Below are 24,621 nucleotides of genomic sequence, written 5' to 3'. Positions count from 1 at the left end.
AATTGTCTCAAGCATCAAGAAGAAAAAATTGAATGTATTATTAACATTATTTCGACACGATTGTTAACACTTTACCATCCGCTAGCGATTGGACATAAAATTAAATTAAATAATATCTTTTTCTTTTGACAACATTAGCATTATTAAATCTGTATCTTTTGTGTTAAAACAGTTTTTTGATTAATGTTTATATAGTATTTCATAATTCATATAATAATGGGAGCTTTAACCCTTCGCGCTCGAGTGCGCCTCTAGGGCGACATATGTAATATAAAAGTGATTTTTTACCATACAATTTCAATTTTACTTATACCAAAATACAGCTAATTATTAATTGAAATAATATAGATTGAGTCGTGAATGTTTTTAGATGTATCTTTTCGAAGCAGAGTTTTTGGTTTTACAGAAATTTATTATAAAAATGGACTCGATTTGATTCTATAGAAAAATGCCTCGAGCGCAAAAGGTTAAATGTTATCTCGATAATAGGGTTGCCGATTGGTGAAGTGTTAAGATAGAATTCTGCCAGTAGTTAGTAATAATTACCCTTTTAAATTGTTCATAAACTATCGAGGAAATGAAATACTTCACCGAGTTACCGATGGATAGCGTAGTTCTTTATTGGCCATGTACAGGTACGTTTCAAATATAGACTTCGATGAATCAACAGTAGACAGAGCCAACGAATAACGAGTGCGGATCACGAGGATTTTCTTTTCCTTTCTCATTTAGTCAACCTCAAGCCAACAGCGTACATGTCAGTAATGTCGGTTAACACTTTGTTCTTTTTTTGACGAGGATTCTTGGCCGGAACGATGTGAATTTTATTTTTCCCTGCGGCACCTTCGCTACCTTTATTCGGTGCCGTTGATAAAGACGGTAGCGGAGGTATTTCCGGTGGAATGGCGGACAGAGCTGCGCCTTTTTTGTACTTTTTAATAGCGTCTCGTACCGCAGTCTTAATCATCTGGCAAATTTCAATAAGAGTATAGTATAGTGCTAACTACGTGGAATGAAAATATGTTTATTATATGAATTATTTAGAAATCTTGAGCAGGAAAACTTTAGTGCAATCGTCGGGTATTATACAAACGACCATTTTTCTCTTCAGAGGGAGACAAATTATTTTGAGTGGAAAATAATGTGTTGCATTAACCGAAGTATACGATGTCTATTATATTTACATGAAGGTAATTAAAATTTAATATTTTGGTAACAAATGAAGGTTATGAACAAAGGTGGTAGACTAGGAAGGGAAATTAAATGGTTCACGTCCTGAGATGCATATCTACCATCTAACAATGAGTAGATTGCGGATCTTTATGCAAAATAAAATCTTGGCAAACGTGTCTACAAAAATTGAATCTAAATAAGAATTTATTTTACTCTGCAAATATTATAATACGAACTTTACTCTCAATATTTATTATATTCTTGCATACTGTGTGCATTTTGTAGTCTCTTGCACATTCGAATTTTCTATAAATGCATAAAGATCCGCAGTCTAATGATGAGTATGAGTTACAAAATTTTGTCAATTTAATTTGGTAGACCAAGATCAATCTTTATAGGCAAATGAATTTTATGTATTATCAACACATTAGATGTTTCTCCATTCTCTTCGATTAATTCAACGTATTATTATTTTCTAAACGAAATTGTTTTTGTTCACCCCTAAGAGGTTGACAACACACTGTCTACTGGTTAAAATCTCCTTTGTATAATTGACAATGATACCAAGGTTTTGTTGCTCGAAATTACGAAATAATTCGTAACATTCTTTTAATCGCCGTTCATAAGAGCATTAACAAAAAGAAAAAAAAATAACTAATAATTTTAAGTGAAATTTAACAATACAAATAAAAATCCGTGGTAAGATTAAGTGGAATACAAATCTATCAAGACAATTGACCGCACCCTATTTTGGTTTTGCTTCGGTTGAGACTTTTCACTTTTTGATGGCTGTTTAAACGTTTGCTTCTGAATAGTTATAATCTTCGAGATAAAATTTTGCCTCGCAGGAGAAGTTTCCGATTTGTGGCTTGTCGATCCAGTGAGAGTCCGCGACTTTCTTGGCGTTCGCGTTGCCGTTTTCTGATTGCTTCCGTTCTTGTCGTTTATTCGATTATTCTGCGACGTACAAATGAAAAATCACTAATCTCGTTAACGAAACAATTCCATTAATCTTTTGGTTAATGTTTACTTGAATCAAACCAGGTGACTTCGTTTTAACAGTGTTCAATCCTCCAGCGGGAGCGCTCTTCGCGGTCGATTCCTGTTTATCGACTAAAACGACCGCTTTTAAGGGTTTGGGGGGCGCAGTTATTGGCAGTGTTTGCCTCAGCTTAGGCGATTCTACTTTGTAGTAGGCGTAGAATTCCTGGTCGAGCTGGATCTCCAGTTCCTCGATCAGATCGACGATCACTGGACCGATTTGATTGTGCACTGCCGCTTTCTTTTTCGGAAAGCATGTCTGTGTGCACAAATATATCATATTTCTACATCCGTAGGAAATCCTTTGATATTTAATAAATCGAGCTCAACGGGGTAGGCTCCTGTATAGCAGGTAAAAATACAATTGAAATTCTATAAACAACATGAATTATAGAAAAATAATTTTTTCGTGATCATTCATAACAAAATGATGGCTGCGCACGAATTCTCCAGAGATGCCTTTATTTTGGAAAGGTCCACGGCCGGAAAGAACTAAAAATTTGTCAATTATGTACATTAATAACTAGAGACGTACGTAGAATGTTTTCGTTATACTGATTTTTGCCAAAATGACGTCGTTATGTAGAAAAAGTCAACAATTTCAGGAAAATTCTGCGTACATCTTCGGAGAATGTAATTTTAAACATACAATTAAATTTTCAAATCGATTGATGAAGATATGTTCAAGTTATATTTCTGGTTAGTTTAAAAAATATAGTTTCGAGAAAAACGCATTTAAAGTTTAATCAAGATTTAAGTTTAATTAAGATTTTTGAAACATATCAAATTCTCAGCAAGTTTCTTCGTTGCATTTTAATATAAATTGAAAAAATTCGCGTGATAATCTGTATGTTCCATAAGAGTCTGTGTTAAAATTGCAAAATTTTGATATCGTATTTCGTAAAACTTGAGTGGTTATATGATTCATATTTCAAATAACAATCAAGTGAAGTTTTGTTAAAATCTCACACTAAATAAATTCATAGAACAACTACCTTAAACACCAACCCAATAAAACTTCATTATTTTGGGAGTAAGTAAGATCACAATTACAATTTCGAGATACAACCAAACAATCAGGTGTCCATAATTAATTTGGAGAGTGCCAAGTTGATGCTTCGCGACGCTATTATTATTAGTTCAGGATACAACAATTTACCATAGGAGACTTCGATACGAGGCTAACTTTCGAGTCTTGAGTCCCGAGACCAGGTTTCTTCTCTAACGTCGTAATGCGGGTGCCTTGGAGGGACAAAGCTGCACCCAAATATGGCTGGCAGTTGGGCATTTTCTGCTTGTAAGCCAACTCGAACTGTCCCGTGTTTGCGTTTTTGTTCTCTCGAAAATCTATCACCACTGTAAAATCGAAATAGATAAATAATAAAGAATTAGAAGTAAATTCTGTTTATTTTCATAATAATTCGACACAGAGGACTAGTAATGAGACATGTATGGTTTAAAGTTCGAATGTATTATAATGAAATAAAAAAATAGATAAGATAGAAATAGGTAAATAATAAAGAATTAGAAATAAATGTTGGTTATTTCTGTAATAATTTGACTCAGAGGACTAGTAATAAGACATGTATAGTTTAAAGTTTGAATGAATTATATTTAGGCGTTTCTATCTTCGTGTTCCTGTTCTTTCTGGTCCTCTTCAGGATCGAGCATATAATTTCTTTAAATAACTTGTCTCTTACTCTTAAATTGAATTTTCCTATTTTCGCATGCTTTCATAGTGTTGCAATTATATGCTTAATACAATGAGTACCGTAAAACGGGGTAAACAGAAACGAAACTTCAAAACTGTATGTTTTGCTGCTTAATTTGTATCACTTGCAGTTACATGGTAATATTTGTCCCTTACACTTTATTACTATACCTTTTGATACAAATTTACTAATGTTTTTATTCATCCCCAACATCAGAACGTTTCTAGTCTTCAACTAAATTGATCATTAAATTGTGGATATTTATTCAAATACTCGTATTTCTACAGATGTACATATAGAGCTTAAACAAAATCAAAATGTTTCTTATTTTTTAAACAATGTAATGTGTATTCTATTCTTGGTATTTTATATACTTAGGAATTTGTGCACATCATCGTACATATTCCTATATTTCCTGTTACTATAAGTACAAAGTCTATTAATCATTTAATATTCTTTTAAAGCAGTGTTTTAAAGCAATTTCTATTCACCCCAATTTGCTGGGTGGTTCGAAACAGCATCTTACTTTTCAAGAATTATTATTTAATTCAACGTTGCCCAAATATTCACTAATACAGTGGAAGGCGATAGTAGAACTTAAAATTTCTCGGAGAAGATAAGAATGTGGCAATTTTACCGTACCGAAAGCACAGTGGTTCAAACGTTTAAACCATACTTGTTTGATTATTCGACTTTTACGTAGAAAAATAGCTAGTTTGAAAACTGCGGCGATAAGTTGGATTAAGATTCAATAAAGTTGGACACTTGGCGGACCTTTTATGGTGTCCTCTAGAACCTGTCGACACAGACGCGTCGTAACTCTGCTGGAGTAGCTCATGTCAGGGTGGCTATTGATCTCGATCAGCCAAACGGAGAAATCGTCCATAACCATGAAGTCAGCGCCGTAAAGTTCGAAACTGTTCTTTCGACGATCCATGGCTTCCTGGCTGGCCAATAGAGAACCAACCAAGCCTTGCTTCATTCCTGGGTAGATGAGCTCGTCCCACGCCTTATCGTGCCCCTGGGACCTATCAGAGTTTCCTCAATTGCAAATTATGACCTGGTGATTTCGCGATGAAATTTATCTGTAGAATATTATGCTTCTTGTTTAAATTCGAGGATCGTTCAAATATAAATCGGATTTTTTTTAGACAGGTTTATCGAGGATAGATAAAAATACGAATAGATTGCTTTATATTTCTACGTAGGTCACTTCAACAGAGATACATTTTCTCCATCAGATGGGAAGCTTTCAGATCTCATCATAGAAAATAGAATTCACAACTGAAATTAATGAACAGCAATAATGGAACACAAATTGAAAGATAAATTTAAAGTAAAGATTTTATTGATTTGACCGAAATAAAATTAATTATCTCCTGCGTATTATTTTTCTGCAAGAACACATGATTACACTTTGAAAATTTGAACCAGGATTCAAAGATCCACAGGAAGTTATCAAAATTCTTCCTAGAGATCGGTTTTAATAAATGCACTTAATAAAGACAAAACGATGTGCAGTTCTATCCGAAGATCCATTACGAGGATTGGACTTGAATTTTGGAGAAGAAGTTGTGTTATGTTTTGTAATGACTTATTATGTCGTATTAAGGTGTATTATTGTTGTATTATGTTGTATTATGCTATTTTGTTATGTATCATCGTGTTATGTTATATTACAATTAAAATTTTGTGTTCTTAACTGTTTTACGAAAAACAGGTTCGAAAAACTTCCTAAAGTTAGTGTCATCAGGTTCAGTTAAGCATTGTCACTATGCATAAATTGATCCTCACGATTGAGTACCTACCTTGTTAGTGTAATAAGTAGACTGCGGAAGTTTATGCACGATAAATATGTAACATGCATATGCGAAATATGCATGAAAAATATCCAAAATATGCACAAAAAACATGCAAAATATGCACGAAAAATTTGATTAAAATGTAGTATAATAAGTAATATATTAGTATGTTACAGAATATTCGTTATGTACACATATATAAAATACTTATATAGTACTCTAATCTCAAAACAAATTTCTGTCTAGGTCCCATTCTTTTAATTATTTCCTATAAAAATATGCATTCGCATAAACTTCCGCAGTCTAGTAATAAGTCTTTTATTCATTTGTTATCGAACATCTTTTCTAGCAGAGATAGAGCTCTAAACTTTTGACATAATCACAAATACATTGGAGTATACGAGAAACACATAGACATTAGTCATAATCGGATCGTACTTGAGGAACTCTTTGAAGGTCGTGGCGTCCCACATGTTGTCCGAGGGCAACGCAGGATCCCTGTCGCCGCAGTTCGTGTACTTGCATTGGATCGCGTGATTGCACAGGTGGATCGATTCGTGGAAGTCCGTCAGGCAAAATTTTTGCGAGCAGAATCGCAGATAACTCTCTCTGAAAACAAACGACGTTGTCATCGTCATATCAGCACGATTTCCCGCTCGCGAACCTCTCGCGGAAAGTATCGCCGGGTAGCGAACTTGTCGTCGCACCAAAAATAGCCGACGCATCGGGGCAATAAGGTATACGTTTACGTGAACTGGGTTAGAAAAGATCAATTTCGTCGAGTTTATAACCGGTGAATTGACTGTGGTAGGTTCGCTCGCGATCAGCTCGAATTGTTGTGGCTCTAAATATAGGATTAAAAGGAACCAGTTACGAACCGCTACCAGGTATGAAATTGGCGATAATTGCGACGGATGCAACTCCTGTACACTAATTAAATGACCTACATTTTTGGAGACACGAAATCGTACCAGGAAACAACTTATTCGACTCGTGCGTGTTTATGCTATTGCTAAATGATGTACGAGTGGCTTGTTAAAAAGTTGAGACGTTGAGACACTGTGACAGGTCAATAAAATATGTGATTTTTGAACAGCAGTAAGAAAAAGGGTGAATATTCGATTAAAGCTAGGTAATTCATGTTTACTTACTTACGTCTTCTAATTAACACTTTGACTGCGACGGGCATATACCATATATACGCCCTCGAGAAATCGGCTCAGAGAAATGTTTATATTCGTTAAATCGATTTTTAAAAAATATCAGCTTATAGTTTCTTCATATAACGTTTAGTTTAGATAATAAAAATGAAGAAGTTAGAAGTTCGTTGCAAAAATTGATTTTCAGAAAAAAGGCCTTTTATGTTTTCAATTTTTATTTATGAAAGTAAACGTCTTATGAAAAAACTGTGAATATAAAAAAGTTCTGTCTTATCATTCCCTATAAGCAGATATTCTTTTTAAATTCACACCTTTAAACCTCTTTATATTTTCCACCAAAAATCGTCCCCCAGCCAAAGGGTTAATTCTAGTAAATTAACTTCACCCATGAAAGCATTACTTCAGTACTAGAAATCCGATAAGAAATCTTCGTAAACCGATTTATATTTCGCAAAATAATTAGAAAATGTCAATGACTATTCGTGACTTACTTGTATATCCAAAGAGTCAGAGGCTGGGCGCAGGTGACAACGAACCACTGCCTTATGTCGAACTTCGTACTGTGAATTAGCAATGGTCGTTCTACGAAAGAAAATATAATTTTACTTTTACTTATTTTAACAGACGACGATGATCTCTCATGGGATAAAGCATGAGTGCTTTCATAATGTTCATCTAATGTGCTTTATGAATTGATACTCTTATATTTTAATGCGTTAGTTATATAAGCAAATATAAAACGGTTTAGACTCTTATAGTTAGGTTCATTTCATATATTTCAAGCTTATCTAAACATTTCTATGTTTCATATAGTTAATTACTTTTAAGGCAAGCAAGCTTGCAAATTATACATTGGTAATATCATACTTTAGTACGTTTTGAAAATACATCAAAATCCTAGCTTTATATACATATGTTTATAAATATATATGGCTCTGTGGGGTACTAATTGTAAATAAAGCTTATCTAGACAATATTTCATATAGTTAATTACTTTTAAGGCAAGCAAGCTTGCAAATTATAAATTAGTAATATCATACTTTCGTACGTTTTGAAAACATGTAGATCAAAATCCTAGCTTTATATATGTACATATGTATGTGTATATGTGTATATGTATGTGTATATATGCGGCTCTGTGGGCTATTGATTGTAAACAAATGTTCTATTATAATAGTGTAACTTTTTTTTCTATCTCAAAATTGTATCTAAACTCCAAATGAAGAAAATACAACCATACTATAATAATCACTTTAATAATTCTAACTACCAATTACTTTTGATAGTTTCAAAGATCATATCGATTACCAATGTACTTCTGCACGACGTAACGGGTGTCTGACTTGTTCGACGGATTCATCTTCGCCATGACATCCTCCAATTTGTTCAAGAGGACGATCCCTCGTCCTCGACTTTTGTTCCCAGGCTTCATGATCCATACATTCATGATGCCATCCATGTCGAGTTGTGGACAGTACTTCCTCATCTTTTTCAGAATGTGCTTCCCCGCCAGGAAGAATTTCTGTTCACGCCACAGGTAAATTAGTATCGTTTCGCTGTCCATACCTCGCGATGCATAGAGTATCGCTTAATGGACAAAACTCAAGAATTCGAAGTATAAGATGCAACAATGTTTAATTCTTGAAATACTAGTACAAGAATGTAGTTTTCAATATTATCAATAACGTTGACTTAATATACCAATTTATTGTTCAAATTGAAGCATAAAGTTAAAAAACAAAAATCTATGCATTTTATTCAAACACGTGCCACTGACAGAATATTTGCTTCATTAATTTCATTCTACGATTTTAATATTTTAGTATTTTTAAAATAAATGCGTAATTTAAATGCAATAGTAATAATACTTTGCCTTAATTTTTCACATAATAAGTCAACCAACTTTAAATGAAAAATGAACTGAAAGTATCATCTTGATCTTTTGTATACTTATTTTGGACATATTAAACTTTACATTAACGATTAGATAATTTAATATGTTATTCAAAATTGCTTATGTTTCAAATTTTTAATAACCCAACTTTGAGGTAGAGTAGTCACTGCAGAATACTCATGTAAAAAACGACAACGCCGCAATGTTGTTAATTTAATAATACACACATATTATGTTAATATAAAAATTGCTACACATGCAGTAAGAAACATTCTCTCAAATACCCTAAAACTAATTGGCATAAAATTTTCCGTCTGTCCTTAAAAAATTCATAAATATGCTCCTTTTCGCGGACCGTCCTGCCCCCCTCACCTTCCCCACCTTATTATAGAGTTGCAAATATATGAACGTAAAGGTACAGAATTAATTTCTACACCTATTGTATTCTCCTCAAAAAAGTATCAAGAGTCTGAGGACTGAAAATCGAGTACTTTGGAAGTTATGAATCTTGTCTCGGACGCCCATGTACATAGTTGTCACATCGCGAGCGATTCGAGTGACAGCTTACTTGAAAGGGCACACTGTTGCGAACGAAAAGCGCTTGTCCGTGAACGATCTGGTAATACCAGCTGATAAACTGGTCCCATTGATGCGCCCAAACTCTTTCCGTCTCCTGATCGATGTCCTCGTGGGATTGCGCGCTGATATAATCGCTGCATCGTTTGATCGCGAACTCGAGGGCCTTCATGGGCACCGTTCCCGTTGGCGATCTGACCGCGTTCTCGCCCTCGGCGGATATCTTACTTATCAGCCACTTCAACAGACTCAGGCAAGACGTGAATCTAACGAAATTTGCAGATGGTACAATGACCGACGTGAATATTCATCCGAATAATGTTTATTTGATAAACAAGTTTCGTTTTCAATATAAATATCGTAAATGTCGTCATAAATATTCATACCCTCATACCCTCTATCGAAGACATCTGTCTCTAAATTAAATGATAGGTTTGACGTTCACAAATAAATATTTTATTATAAACGTAAATATGTGAAATGTTTGTTCGTGTAAATATTTATCATGAAACATTTATTTGAAAACATCAAATTCATCATTTAATTTTCATGATAATGATAATTAAGTTTCATGATAAATATTTACACGAACAAACTTTTCACATATATACGTTTATAATGAATATTTATTTGGGAACATTAAACCTACCATTTAATTTAAACAAATTTCCTTAATAGACATTGAGAGTACGAATACTTATGAGATCGACTGTATTTATTTCTTTTATTCTAGACTCTAGAATCTAGAGGTATCTTTAGTGACTTTCTCTGTGCTTTTCATAATCGAAAATGTGTAAAAATTCATATTTAATGTTTATTGATAAATAATTATAGTTAAGCTTGTGTAGATTTTAACGTTTCAAATGAAATGAAGAAAAAGTAACTCGTGAAAAGAAACGTCATATTTGTAGAAATCAAAATTACGATTACGTAATATAACTTTGTATATTTATTTTATAGTGATATTTTGGTTTCAGTTTATTTTGAAATAAATAAATTTAATTAAACAATTGACTAAACTATGCACATTGTGTTGTTTTTTATAAACGGTTCTTCATCGAAAGAACCATGATTTCAATTAACACGTTATTCCGAGGAACCGGTCTGACGTGTGTAAGTCAGAAGATATGTGTATTCTATAATATAGAATTTTTGTTTGTGCTCTTGTAAGTATTTATAATAATATGGAAAGAAATTTAGACTCATTGTTAGTTGTTTACCAGAACAATACCAACGTTTCAACCACAAAAGTGCGTACACGTATATTCTAATTCGTAAGATTTATATCGAATATCTGTGCTTTACTTTCAATTAATTTAGATAATTTTTAGCATAATTTTTTGTTCACTTTCTCACCGAAAATCCTCGATGAAAGCATGCATCTGATCGCCCTGGCATAAATTGTAACAGCGCGGGAAGAGGGTGTTCGCCACTCCAGCCTCGTAATACCAGTGCATTTGTCTGACGTTCGAGCATAAGCCCACCTAAGGCAATCGATTTTCTTAGAAGTATGTATTATCATCGTCCGATGTACTATTCGCGCGTAGGCAGGAATCGGTCGAGGCTACTTCAGATACCTTCGACGTGAATCCCGCACGGCAGTATCTGTTGAAGATCGTGTTCTTGTTATCCTGCGACGGCCAGCCAGGCCATTCCGATCCGGTGTTCCAGAGGAAATCGACAGTGTGATTGCTGAGCATCCTGGATATCAACTGTCGTTCGCTTTGTTGGTCCTTCAAGTCGCCGATGCCTGCCAGTAACGCCACGGGACTCGAATCCACGTTGAAATGATCGGCTGGAAAAAATCGGTTCTGAATCGATCCTACAAAGCTTGGGGACTATTCATGCCAAATCGGAGTGACTTTCAGCTTTTTGGAGTGACATATCGAATTTTTCAGATATTTAGTTGTAGCGCGGCTTTTAATGGTATTCAAGAGTATCTTAAAGAGTATCTTAAGCATTTTAAATGCTTAGGAAGATGTTAGTTTTACAGCTGATTAGAAAATAATGTCAACTAATGTTTTTCATGAATTACGAAAATATGAACGAGTACCGAATAAAAGCTGTTTCAGTTTAAACGAGACTTTTTTCAACCATGTTTTGCAATTTTATTAAGAGTATCTTAAAGGATTTTTAAATGCTTAGGAAGATATTAATTTTACAGCTGATTAGAAAATAATGTCGACTAATGTCTTTCATGAATTACGAAAATATGAACGAGTACCGAATAAAAGCTGTTTCAGTTTAAACGAGACTTTCTTCAACCACGTTTTGCAATTTTATTGTTTTGAATACATGACGTTTTTTTTTTAGTAGCTAGGATGAATTGAAGAATTTAGAAGAATGAGAATATTGTTCTATTCGTTCTGCTTGCTGGTAAATATTCAAGTATATTGACACGTGCAAATTGCCAGTACGAAAATTAGCTGAAATTTATTTTTGAACGTACATATATTTTTATTCCAAAAACTTACTTTCGTGAAACTAGAAAAATAACATACATGTTTAATTCACAGAAAGTTTAATTCGTACTCTGTTATCAAACGTACATAGAAGTGTACTATAGGTTAATTTTTTATATAGCAGTTCCACCTAATGGCAAATGGAATCTATACTATTAAAAACTATATTTGTTTAAAAGAATTACATAGACTGGTTGCAAGGAAATGTCTTTTGAATTAAGATCAATTTCATTTAATATTCCCGTGCATTCACGATACATACAAGTATCAAGCTCACACTGATTCGATTAATTATTAGTATACCAGTTATATTTTAATAAAAGAAAGTAAGCATTACTTTTCAACCAGCTGTAATATTAATAACCAAGAGATTACAAAATTACAAAAATCTTTAGATACACATATAAATATCGTTAAAAAGTACGTCATATCCTACTTTGAGCAGACTTTGAAATGAGACTTCAGTAAGTGTCTGATTTGGCATGATTTGATCGTTGAACATTTATTGAACACCAATTCGAGTACCAGTAGCATTTTTTCGGAAAAACTTCTCGCACCAGCCTCGCCGCAGCATACATTCACGGATCACTCGGGCCCTTCCGTAAATCATGAACGTGTGGTGAGCAGCTATGGCATCCTTGACCATTTGTTTGATCCGCATGAATCGTTCGTGAAGCGTCGGAGGCAATACCAAAGGCGATTCGGGTCTCTCTACATTCGATAGAGAGCCAAAATCACAATGCACATATCTATCTAGGTTATAGAGTGAGTTCAATGACTTTAGATGTAGTCTGTAACAAGTCATTTATTATTCGTGTTAAATGTTTCGATCAACCCTTTGTGATTTCCAAAATTATTAATATAATATTATGTATTAGAAGGTAAATAGAAAGAATAACAATAGTTAATCTGTGGTAGAAGGAAAAAATGCATAAATTATGTAGCAAGAAAATGATTAATGGAAAAAATTATTTATATAGGTATACAATAAATAATACAGAATCAAAAGAAATATAAATTCAAAATGAGAATTAGTTGTACAATGAAAAACTGGAATGACGTGTTAGAGTATACATATCAATCCATATTTAAATTAGTTTGGAGATAACTTTTTGCACAGATGTAGTTTTCGTCTATTACGCTCTCTCACTGATTAAGTAATTTTTCTTTTATGTTAGTAGAGTAGCTTACACATGTACAAATAAAGGATTACTATTCGACAATGCCAAGTCATAAAATCAACAAAACTCAAATGACAATAAATTTAAATTTACTAGTAAGTTGATTAGATAAAGGTATACAATAATTCTTCCCTTAAAAGCAAAAATTCATAACAGCAACACAGTTTCAAAATGACAATTACGAAGTTTATATTTAAAATAAAATTACAAAAACAAAACAAAAACAAAATAGAACGTTAAATATATTGTCTATATAAATTGAATAAGAAAATATTGAGGTTTGCTTATACGATGTTCTTTCGTTTGGATAACTGTGGCAATCTTATTATTACCGTAATTCACAAATATAAATGTAAAGAAATTGAATCTCGAAAATGAAACTGCATTGAATTACCTGTAACTTATATGTAGTTCGTATTTAATAAGTAAACCTAATCAGTGCAAACCTAATCATATATTTCTACAGCATGTCAATAAAGCTACGGCTAATTTTACTTCATACGTTTCAATTGATGAAAACAAAAAATATTTTCATTCGATAAATCCTCGCTATATAATTAATATATTTTTTTGTTTCAATTCAGATCATCTTATTAATACTTTTGAAGATAATAACAAACAGTGAGTCGAGAACGTTTCACGCTAATAATTAATGACGTCTCACGACTACATCCAGTGTCTTCGAGTTTAATTCCACAAGCTGTATTTCTCAAAACTGTGCAAAATTAATTATTTAAATCCCACCTTCGACTACTTTTGTATCCTTCGTGACAGTGTCATCGGCTGATTTCTCCTGAGGTCCGGTGGCTTCAGCCTGGACGGTTTCCCCTTCATTCTTGTCCGCTTTTTCCGAGCTGGTCGGCTCCAAATTCGACGGCGCCTCATCATTCGCATTCATGTAGTGCTCTTACAAGTTTTCGAGTCCCTCTGCGCTGGATGCACTAGGTCGAATTTTAGTTTCGCTTCATTGCAGTGGACTTTGTTGCCAGAATGACGGGCCCGAAGAGGTCAGCGTTACTTTATCCTGGATCAGCTTGCAAAGTTCGGAAGCGATTATCGACAAATAATTTTGTTATTTTTATCGCGATCTATATGTCCCGCCCAAAATAACTACTTGGGACACATACAACACAATTGTTATATCTGGCATCCGAGTTTTGAAGTTTATTTATAGCCAACCCTAGTTTAATGTTGTAATTCATTTTTAAAAGAAAAACGAATAGAAGAGAAATAGATTGAAGTGTCGAAAGTATTTAGTAAAAAATTTCGAGACTGTTCTCAGTGGAATATTTTGAAAATAAAAAATACATCAATGAGTTAACAATATGTTTTTCAAGCTGCCAATAAATAGGATTCTCTGTAATGTGTAATTCCAAATCCATAGTAAGATTCATAGTAAGATCAAAAGTAAGATTCAAATAGTAAATAATTAAAAAGTGTATTTACTACAATAATGATCAGGAAATGATTACACTATAACGAAAACTATCTGTTCTTCCTGATATCAGGCGTGATGTTAAAAATGATAAATTTAAGTGTATAGTGAAATAAATATTCACTATTTATTGATAATTTAAGCGATAGCAAATAATTAATAAAACAACGCCGAAAAAATGGTCGAATTAAATAATAAAATAAACACCACCTCTAACAGATAAAGCATTGATTAAATTGGAATAAATAATTCTAATTCTGAAGTAACAAAAGAACTTTTTAACACTTTTCCAAACCATGTACTACATAAAAAGTGTCTGCAGCTTTCAATTCAATTTATGCAGAATTGACCACTTTTGCAGTCAACGATGCAAGTACCAAGGCTTTGAAAAAGTGACAAAAATCGTTTATTATTCAACACGCTACAACAAGGTTTCCTAAGAAAATTAGAAACAAATTTTACAAACTCAGACATATGAAATACGCCCAACGATCGTCTTGGAACGGAAGTCATTCATAAACCGGGAGTTGCCTCCATTTAGTTTCCAAAGACCATGATTCGGTGCTCGATGATTCAATTCGTTCCGATTTATTATAAATAGTTCCCCGAAACTGTCAAGTTATGCTAATCGAATTGCTTCCGATACCTGTTGAATCCTCGAAAGCTGTCTGATCGACATTCCTTCCGTTCGGCATAGAGGACGCGACGTCGGCTCTAATGTATAATTACCGATTCAAACGGAAACAGCTCAACGGTGAAATTCCCTCGATGTTGCATGATCGGTGACGACACATCCCTCGAGCAAACAGAAATTCGTGTTTCCTCCGAGGCAAATCGACGAGACGGAAGCGAAACCCCGACTGAACGTCATTGGGGACAGAGACGAGGCATGTGTTCGGAATCTAGAATTCCGCAGGCGTGCGCCCTGAAAGCGTTTTAAAGCTCCCCAACTATTCTGCCGGGTAGGATAAGATCGCATGACTGCGTCCTTCCGAGGATATAATTAACGTCGCATTACGAGATTCGTGGATCTTACGACGAACTCTGTGATAACAACGACCGTTCGAAATTCTCAAAGGTCGTCGAGCAGACCTTATCGCAACGCGAGTCGGCCAATCGGGTCGAGTCTCGCACTTGTAGGGGTCGCGAATTTACTCGAACGAGATAATTTAGACATTTTTATTAAAAGTTTGCATTTCGTATAACAGATTCAATAGTTTTGGTATAGAGAGCAATATTACTACCCTTCTGCTACAATTGCATTGCTTATATAGTTTGTTAAAGAAAACACCATTCACTATTTATATGGTATGTAGGATAGAGTAAAAAAGCTTTAGTAAATAGGTTGAAAGGTTAACCATATCGTTGACATTTTTTAATAACCTAATGTTTTTGCTTTCGTATCACGATAAAGGATATTAACCCTTTGCACTCGAGACTCTCAGTCACCACTAGGTTTTCTTTAGGTTTAATTTCTTTGGAGCTCGAAGTGTCGATAAAATGATTGTCGTTGAGGTAAAGGTGAACTGATTCTTAAATCTCAAATTAAGGATCTCATTTTCGAAGTCAATCTAAGCTTAGCATTCGTGACAACAGAATGCTAAGAAAGCATCAACTTTCAAGCAGAAAGCAAAAGGTTAAAACAAGTCCAACGACCTAGTACATAAGGTCATTGAAGGTCATAAAAAGTAGAGAAAGACGATAATACATGCGGTTTTGGTAGATCAAAAGGAGCCAAGAAGTGATTTCAACTTTACCTCGTGGTCAATTTTAAATGTCATTCCAAGGTCAACTCGATTTTTTTGAATAGACACTTCCATTCACGACACCGCAAGACCATTTATTTTTTAGACGCTTCACTAAATCGCCTGCCAAATCGCAAGTTTTATAGAAATGAAAGAAATTAAAACTGATTTTCTAGACGAATACTTATATTAGGTGTACAAATAAGTTTGGTGTCTTTACGTACATTCAGCTGTAATTACATCTCAAATTGAAATTTTTTTCTCACCGATCGGTTTCTTAAGGTATTAGCTTCACGCTACTAAATTCACTATGTAACTTTAACCTAATTGGTACATAACCTTTTGCATTTGAGTTGAAGAAGAATGCTGCAGAGGCTACAAAAATGATTCTCATTCATGCGGCATATTCTCCAGACATGGCCCCCTCACAGTACCATCTTTTTCGGTAGCTACAACACCACTTAGTCGATTCTCATTTCAAATCTTTCGAAGAAGTCGAAAAAAACATTAACGAGTTTATTGAATCAAAACCACCATCTTTTTATAAGAACGGAATCCGCCAACTACCCAAAAAGAGGAAGAAGTGTGTAGAAAGTGATGGTGATTACTTTGAAACATAACGTGTATTTTTTTTTCTTATAAATAAACATCGAATATATGATAAAAAGGCACCGAATTTATTTGTACACCTGATACGATACATTAATGCACTTTAATGTAAATAAAATCTTGTTATCGCTTCAACAAAAGTTCTCGAAACAGCACGAAAATTCGGTCGGAGCAAAGTAGTCTAACCCTTTAACCTAACACACTGACCTACAATTCCAACGAATGAAATTTCATGATTTTCAAATCGACCGTTAATGAGTTACGAGATCGGATTCCAAGGAGGGCAAAAAAATGCCGGAAGGGACGTGCGAGGGTTGGAGAAGCGTACCAGGCACCCCTGTGGAACTTCTCGACCGCCGAATGCAGGCGAAGAAGCAAAAACCGCTCGCGTGGTTTCGCCTAACCGCTCCAGTTCTGCGAGCTCTGACCCACTTATGCGAGCGCATCTTGGCTCGCGTGAAGAGCCTAACGAAATCACTTCGACCCGCTATCGCTAATTGCACGAGTTCGATTTCACGCTGATAATCTGAAGGGAGATACGTGGAACGTCGTACTATTTTGGAATTCGGTCGACTCTCGCGCGTTTTCACTATCGGCTCACCTGCCGCGCCGATCGTCGCGTGTGATAATGGCAATGTCGAGGAATCGTTACCTACGAGACCGGCGAGCTTCTTACCGGATTCCGTCACTTTCGCTAACGTGGACATTTCGAAATTAAACGCAATCGGATAACTACTCTGAGCGGATGTCGCAAATCTAGCAAACTTTGTTAGTGCTTTGTTAATTTCATTAATTCCGTAAAGGTCTCAAGAGGGAGGGGAGATTAAAAAATCTCTACACGAGTTAACCTCGGGTCGGAAAGAGAGAGGGGGAGGTTAAAGGAATTCTTACGTAATATTTTACTACGAGTCGAAATTCGCCTAGGAACGAGTGATTGATTTGTTTCCTTACTTTAAGATTGTTTCAAACGTAACCTTTAATTATAATACGCATTTGCCAACAACTAAATAATTGTTTCTTTTTTTATAAAATTAATCCTTGATTTATGTCAATTAATAACGTTTTCTAACGAGATTTAACTAGTAAAAGTTTATGTAAGAAGGAGAAGGAAGGGGTCCGAGAAATCTTATGTTTCCTTACAATAAGGCATTTGAATAGTTTTATAGCTAATTCCATTTTGGAAACGAGAATAAGATGACAATTGATAAGAGGACAATTTAAAACGTATCAATCAGATTCACTAAAATCACCAAAAATGAAACAAGAATTAGATGAATTACTTGAAAACGACAATTTAAATGTATTTTGTGACGGGGCAGAACTTTACTGCCCGTCACGAAGGCACCCTGACCCCGGAGGTTCCTCGCTCTCTCCTCGCCGAACACGCCGCGGAGGTGGTCCACGAAACGGTGTGGAGGTATGAATGGCCCGCGATCCGTTACAGACCCCCTTTTGCGCCCCCTCGCGAAAGCGCGGTAAGTCGCCGGTCGCGGTGTCCTCCACCCAAGAACCCCAGCGTGGCCACCACCAAAGAGGACTTGCCACCCTCTAAAGATGGTCAGCCTTGCCATCGGCCCGGAGCTGCAACGAGAGGAGAAATCGACGTTGGAGATGCCATGGTGGTGGCACACCGTAAGGAGTCCCTTAAAGCTCCTGTGTGGGCAGAACCGCGAGCCGGCGACGAGAAGAGCGCGATTTGGGGGAGAATTAACGGTTGAACCGGGAATCGAACGGATCTATATACGCGAGCGAGCGCCCTTTTCCGCCGTTAGCAAAAGAGTAGGTGTTAGAAACCTTTTTGTTGTTTCGCGAGTGTGTGGGTGAGTCTCCACTCTACGCCGACGAGGACCGACCAAGGAGGGATATTGGGACCCGAGGTCAACCCAGTTCAGGTAGGGCCCACGCGTTGGGTTTCCCTTTGTGTTGCGTGTGTGTGAGAGCGCGGATCGAGCGTGTGTGTCCGCGAACGTGCTCCGGAGCACTTTTCGTCCGCGACAGGATCACCACCAGAGGCGAGAACCCTTGGAGTTCCCTCCATTCGTTTCGCGTATCTCCCGCGTGGCCTTGCGCGGTTTGAGATCGCACGCGTTTCGAGGGAAAGGGCCTCTTACACTCTAAACTTAACTAAAATATTCATAGTAGTTATAATGCAAATTATACAGAGAAAGGAACAATATTTTGAATTTAATAAACTAAATAAGAACAGTCAAAAAAATTTACTTTTCACGTTGAAAAATCAGTACACCCAAATAAAAACGTCCAAAGTATTAAAATTGGTGACACGTTCTGAGCGACAGGTTCAGACACGAAAACATGTCCCCTTCCCCTCGACCCCCTGTCCCATTACTAATCATTTGAAAGTTGTTTTACTTGCTATTGACTCATGTATCAATTCACCACGGTCTCCCTTACTAATTAATTTTACGCGAAATTCTTTCGTGTGTGTTTCTTTTTCCTAATTCTACGAATAAAAGTATATTTCTTGCATAAACTGTGTACAATTTACTCTTTACGTGAAAGTGAATTAGAAATGATTATTGTAACTTTGAAATTGACTAAGAGCGTAAAATATGATGTGGATATAGGATGGACGAATACTTTTGTGATCATCTGTATAGACGTATTAGTTACTACGTTGTAAAACTTAACATAAGTAATTAAAAACTATTTATTTTGTAGATATATACCTATTCGTAGTATCTAACACCTGTTCAATGAATCCACTTTAAGATAACACTTCATTCAATTATAGAACCCAGTAATTCAAATTGAATCTTTCTTTTTCTAGCCTAAATAATGTTCTTACCATTAGTTATAGTTTGATATGTGTTGTTGGAAATCATAGAATACTGCTGTCAGACTTCATTCGGAGGCTGCTCGATGCGGAGCGATGGATGGTTGAATTTATAAGGGTGCTTGTTAACTTGTTACTGAAATATTGAAAAGGATACGTGGTACAGACAAACTCCGAACGAACGAATGATCCGTGGGACAAACATGTCACTATCGATGACAGGATGTGTTTGAAAATATCGAGAAGTGAAGTTGTAGCATTAAAAATATCGTTCGAATAATTCCAAGCAAATGCCAGTAAAAGTCTTGATATAGGAAAAAAAAACAGAATAATGACAAAACTTGTTTTTATACTCGTATAATATTTATACGTATTCTGAAGAGTAAGAATTATTTTGTCTAGCCACATACATATGTATAAAAATGTCGCTGCGTATGGTTTCTTAAATGATCATTTTTAATGATGCCTGTTGTTTTTTTAATATGGTTGTAAATAGTCGGTAATTTCGGCCTGAACCTGTGAAAAAAGAAATAATAACAAAATGATTAAAATAGCGATTATACAATAGCGAAGTCCTGTTTTTCATTGAAAGAAGACGCTGTTTTATTTTTTTCGAACAAAATTATTAACAGGTGCAGTCCAAAATTACAGATTTCTAGAAGATCCATTCCTAATGGCCTTTTAATTAAAAAATGTTTACTTAGTCTTTAAGATGGATACAAACATTGCGTAAAAGAAAAAATCTGGATTCGCATTCATTTAATATATTTTCGAGAAATTTGACTAGTTGGTCTTCTCAAGCTATAAAAATACATGCTATATTATAAAATAAATAATTGTTATACATATTAATTAACAATTAATTAAATGTAGAAAGGTATCTCTGATATATTTCAATAAATTCATGTTTATTTACACGGTTTTCATCATATTCTCCCATCTTTGCTGTTTTCCTTTGATGTAGACCTAAATTATGAGGCAGAAAAAAGGTATTAAACTTCTAAGTGGTATTAAATCGTTCCTCTCTTAGAACATAAGCTGGTATGAAATAGAGCTTTGGAATACTCTACTTGGAAGTAGATAGATTGTGGAAAATTTTAATAAGATGACAAAGTAGCTGTAATATTGGAAATATTCTGTTTTGTGTATTCTACTATTTCTCTAAAATATTCCATGTCTAATCACTCTTCATATCTTCGATTATATTCCAAATTTCATCTGATCTAACATGAAGCCACATGAGTGAATGGCTCTTATTGATACAGTATAGCAAGGCCAGTTCGACATATTCTATTCTTTTTTGTTCAATTTACATGTTATAAAACGCGTAATAAAATTTAATAAGGACAGAAAAAGAAATTATAGACTATACTTCATCCAATAAAGAGGTATTTTAGTAAAAACCCTGTGGCTTGTGACAAGGATAAAACGGATTTAATAGAAGGTAATTTACTATTTATGCATAGTAATTACAGTTCAACAATGAATCTATACCAAGATATCAAATAGTATTACAAATAAAAATATATTTAAGAAAGAAATAAAAAAAGGACAGAATATTACAAAAAGAAATAGTAAAAACATATTGAATGAAATGTCCCTATAAATAGACAAATTTGTATATTTAGAAATCACTTATTACTATAGACTATTATAATATATAATATTTATTATATTTGCAAAAATATAAAGCAGTTTTGTAAGAATAAGTATTATTAAAAAAAAAGGGAGCTTGTTTTTACTCTTCAAAAATTATCATTTTCAATTGTTGATGCAAATTAATTGTTTAAATACAACACATATCAATTCACTTTGATACTTTGATTCAAATTTTCTTCGCTTGAATGGAGAACTATCTAACAGTGAACAGATGTAACTAATCTTAAACCTTTGATCGGTAAAACAGTTTTCATCTTTGACGCTAGATAACGTCATTAAAATATCGACCCAGAAGCACCTGGAAGTAACTTCACTGACGTAGTTCTACAGAGATAAAACTTTTATCGAAACGTTTAATATTCATGCTTCCATATTTTTAGATTAGAGCCAATTTTGAACAAATTAAAAGCATATTGTACGAACAAATTATTCGAAAATACAGAAAATATAATATACAATATCACTGAAATGAATAGCTATCTAGCGGTGAACAGACGGAATTTAAATTAAGATCTAAAAATAAAAACAGGAAAATAATATGCGACCTCTGTAATCCCTCAAGTCTTTCAAAACGTTTTTCCATCTAATGCTAACAAGATTATTATACATCTTATCTATACTATTAGTTTCGAAAAATCAATTTCTAACAAAAACTTCTTTGATAACAGAATTTCGTTCGTGGTCTGACCATACAAATAATACATATAAACTAAAAGATTATCAGAGATACATAATTCATTGCGTAATAAACGATATTAGTCCTTAATCGCTAAATGTAAATGTATGTAAAGAAATCGTTGAATAAACTTTATGTATTCTGTACTTAATTTATGCTATACATGTACTTTTGTGCATATATTACATGTTTATAATCAATTCTGAGCAATTGAAGTATTGTAAAAAATTGAAAGTATATCTTTAGACGTGGTAATAACAGTATAAATTTGTTTATCACGTAATATCCGTATTTATAGAATAAGAGCGGTAATGCTTTATCCGTTGGTATGAAAGTTCCGCTAGTGTAAAATCGCTAGATACTAACCTAAAAGTCGAAACATAGCATAGACGAAAATCAGTCTGTACATACATGACTGTACATTCGACAAGCTAGTGTGGTTAAACGTGTGTCGTGGCAATTATGACTCAGTTAATAAGGGACGCTGCTCACTTATTGTTCACAGATGAATGTTTGGAGGAATACTTTGATGACTTCAATTTCTTACACGGTAAGAGTTTTGTTAATTAAACATTCCTATATTCTTTTATCTTAAGATTATTGTAACAGAGCGAGCGACGTGTAGTGATAGGTCGCGCTACAGCACTGCTGTAATGTCACGTGACAGCGAGCGCTGTATTTAAAGAAAGAAAACATAAATTTTCGTGAGATGGCTATAAATTTTTATATTTTGTTGTGTTAATCTACAAAGTTAAAGATTAATTTGTCCACGATATTCCATTCATAAATTTTCATTCAATTTGTAATTCTCTTACAGGTTATAGTTGTATACTATATTTTCGAGTAATCGAATTAATATTTTGTAACGAGCGTTAGACGATGTTCAAATTTTCTTTGTTAATAAATTAAAAGTCATTATTCCTTCGCGACGATAAAAAGAAATTTTCACCAAATTTAAAATGAATTTTTTACGAAGAAGATACGAACCTCTTCAAGTAAAGCATGAAAGTCTTCATCATGTTTCAGTGGGATGCTTCAAAGCGACACTCAGCAAAGTTCTCGGCTTCGGAATCATTGGCGGATCTCTCCTCGGTTAGACCATTTATTTTTATGCAAAATTTTGCATTATGATATTTGTTATTTAGATATTTGAAATGAAGAAACTGCAGCTATCTATCTGCTATGAATAGAAATTCTATGAATTACTTGGAATAATATTGTTCTTCTAATATTTGTTTCTTGTTCTAGTGAAAGTACCACAAATTGTAAAAATCCTTCAGAGTAAAAATGCCAAAGGTATTAATATATTCAGCGTGTTATTGGATCTCTTTGCTATTACCGCAATGGTATCTTACAGCTTCATTAGTGGCTTTCCATTTAGGTAATGCAAGATAAAAAGAAAACCAAATAATTAATGCTACCTATATATCAGGTTAAATAGAATAATTAACCTGTTTTAGTGCCTGGGGAGATGGAGTTTTTCTAGGAGTACAAACTTTAACTATCGCAGTTTTAGTGATGTATTACAGTGGTAATACTGCCCAAGCAAGTGCATTTGTTGCCGCTTATTTAGCAGTATTATTTGCTGCTCTAAGCGGTTTAACTCCAGTGAGTGTTCTTTGGACTTGTCAGGCAATGAATATACCCATTGTTCTTATCAGTAAGGTATGATTCAAACGTAGGCTAATTTATAAACGATCTAATTTATGCACAAGCAGTAGGTTATTGATAGTGTGTGTTGTTTTAGTTTATGCAAGCCTCCACAAATTACTCAAATGGAAGTACTGGTCAACTGTCAGCAGTTACTGGTTTTATGCTATTCTTTGGATCCCTAGCAAGAATATTTACATCTATTCAAGAAACAGGAGACAAGATAATGATATCAATGTACATATGTTCTACACTTGCAAATGCAGTGTTAGCTTTTCAAATTTTGTACTATTGGAATGTAGATGTAACAAAGGAAGAGAAACCAAAGAAGGTCCAATAAGTAAATTATTATGTAATTTGTATGTTACTGATGTCAGAATGAAAAATAGTATATTAACACAAAACATAAAAATGAGAGAAGATAACCAAACAATTAACATTCTGATATTACAGTTTTCGAATAGATAAACAATTTATTTTCACGAACTAATATTTCCTAAAGAGCCATGCCACTTTTGTAGCAAAAAAGGTAGGAACTGTTTTAATACATTTATAATTTAAACTCTGAAAAGGTTCTAACGAAGAAATTGTAGTATAATGAATTTGTTGTTGCGTTAATTAAATTTTATTGGACGCAGTTTGCGTATACCAGAGACAAGTGTAGTAAAAAAAATTTTTACGTCTCGTAATTTCTAATCTCTTTGAATTAACAAAACATTGTACGTCAAACAATGGAGAATGCAATACTAATAATATTACTCAAGTTTAAATTTTCAAATACTGTAATATTGACTATAAACTACTTATGACCAATATTTTTATCACACAAAACCGGCAAATAAAGATACAATGTAAAAATCGCATTCGTTTTTATTTACAATAATCTAAAATGTAATGAATTCGGTGGTATGTTTATTCGAATTAAGCCAGTGTAGTTCTTTATTAAACATTTTCAAAACGAACCGCCAGTAGTGTCATATATATCATTTCAAATTAAACCGCCAAACCGGAAGTAATATATAGTTCAATACTCGGCAAAAAAGAGGGAGGGG

At 34.2% G+C, this 24,621-nt stretch overlaps 2 protein-coding genes across 7 annotated transcripts; one reads left to right on the top strand and one right to left on the bottom strand.

Moving 5' to 3' along the window:
- Positions 1-591: 591 nt before the first annotated feature.
- Positions 592-22,424, bottom strand: LOC128889464 (tubulin glycylase 3A-like). 6 transcript variants are annotated; one of them, XM_054147118.1, is made up of 15 exons: positions 22,286-22,424; positions 19,597-19,720; positions 13,746-14,034; positions 12,346-12,531; positions 10,936-11,153; positions 10,715-10,842; positions 9,351-9,624; positions 8,197-8,410; positions 7,380-7,470; positions 6,167-6,337; positions 4,701-4,954; positions 3,374-3,570; positions 2,204-2,473; positions 1,918-2,130; positions 592-967 (listed from the first exon to the last, which is right to left on the bottom strand). In XM_054147118.1, the coding sequence occupies exons 3-15, from the start codon at positions 13,897-13,899 to the stop codon at positions 725-727; spliced, it is 2,613 nt and encodes an 870-aa protein (XP_054003093.1). In that variant the 5' UTR covers positions 13,900-14,034; positions 19,597-19,720; positions 22,286-22,424; the 3' UTR covers positions 592-724. The 6 variants fall into 6 exon arrangements, with proteins under 6 accessions (XP_054003093.1, XP_054003091.1, XP_054003094.1 ...); XM_054147116.1 differs by lacking the exons at positions 19,597-19,720; positions 22,286-22,424 and adding an exon at positions 15,166-15,313; XM_054147119.1 differs by lacking the exons at positions 19,597-19,720; positions 22,286-22,424 and adding an exon at positions 15,166-15,309 and having other exon boundaries at positions 13,746-14,025.
- Positions 22,175-24,428, top strand: LOC128889489 (mannose-P-dolichol utilization defect 1 protein homolog). The gene is made up of 5 exons (XM_054147163.1): positions 22,175-22,469; positions 22,946-23,011; positions 23,168-23,300; positions 23,380-23,584; positions 23,667-24,428. The coding sequence occupies exons 1-5, from the start codon at positions 22,382-22,384 to the stop codon at positions 23,907-23,909; spliced, it is 735 nt and encodes a 244-aa protein (XP_054003138.1). The 5' UTR covers positions 22,175-22,381; the 3' UTR covers positions 23,910-24,428.
- Positions 24,429-24,621: the final 193 nt, after the last annotated feature.

Source organism: Hylaeus anthracinus, unplaced genomic scaffold (assembly GCF_026225885.1).
Source record: "Hylaeus anthracinus isolate JK02 unplaced genomic scaffold, UHH_iyHylAnth1.0_haploid 11997, whole genome shotgun sequence".
NCBI classification, from domain to species: Eukaryota; Metazoa; Arthropoda; class Insecta; order Hymenoptera; family Colletidae; genus Hylaeus; species Hylaeus anthracinus.
Note: the sequence above shows the minus strand (reverse complement) of the source record. Positions and strands in the feature narration are given on the sequence as shown.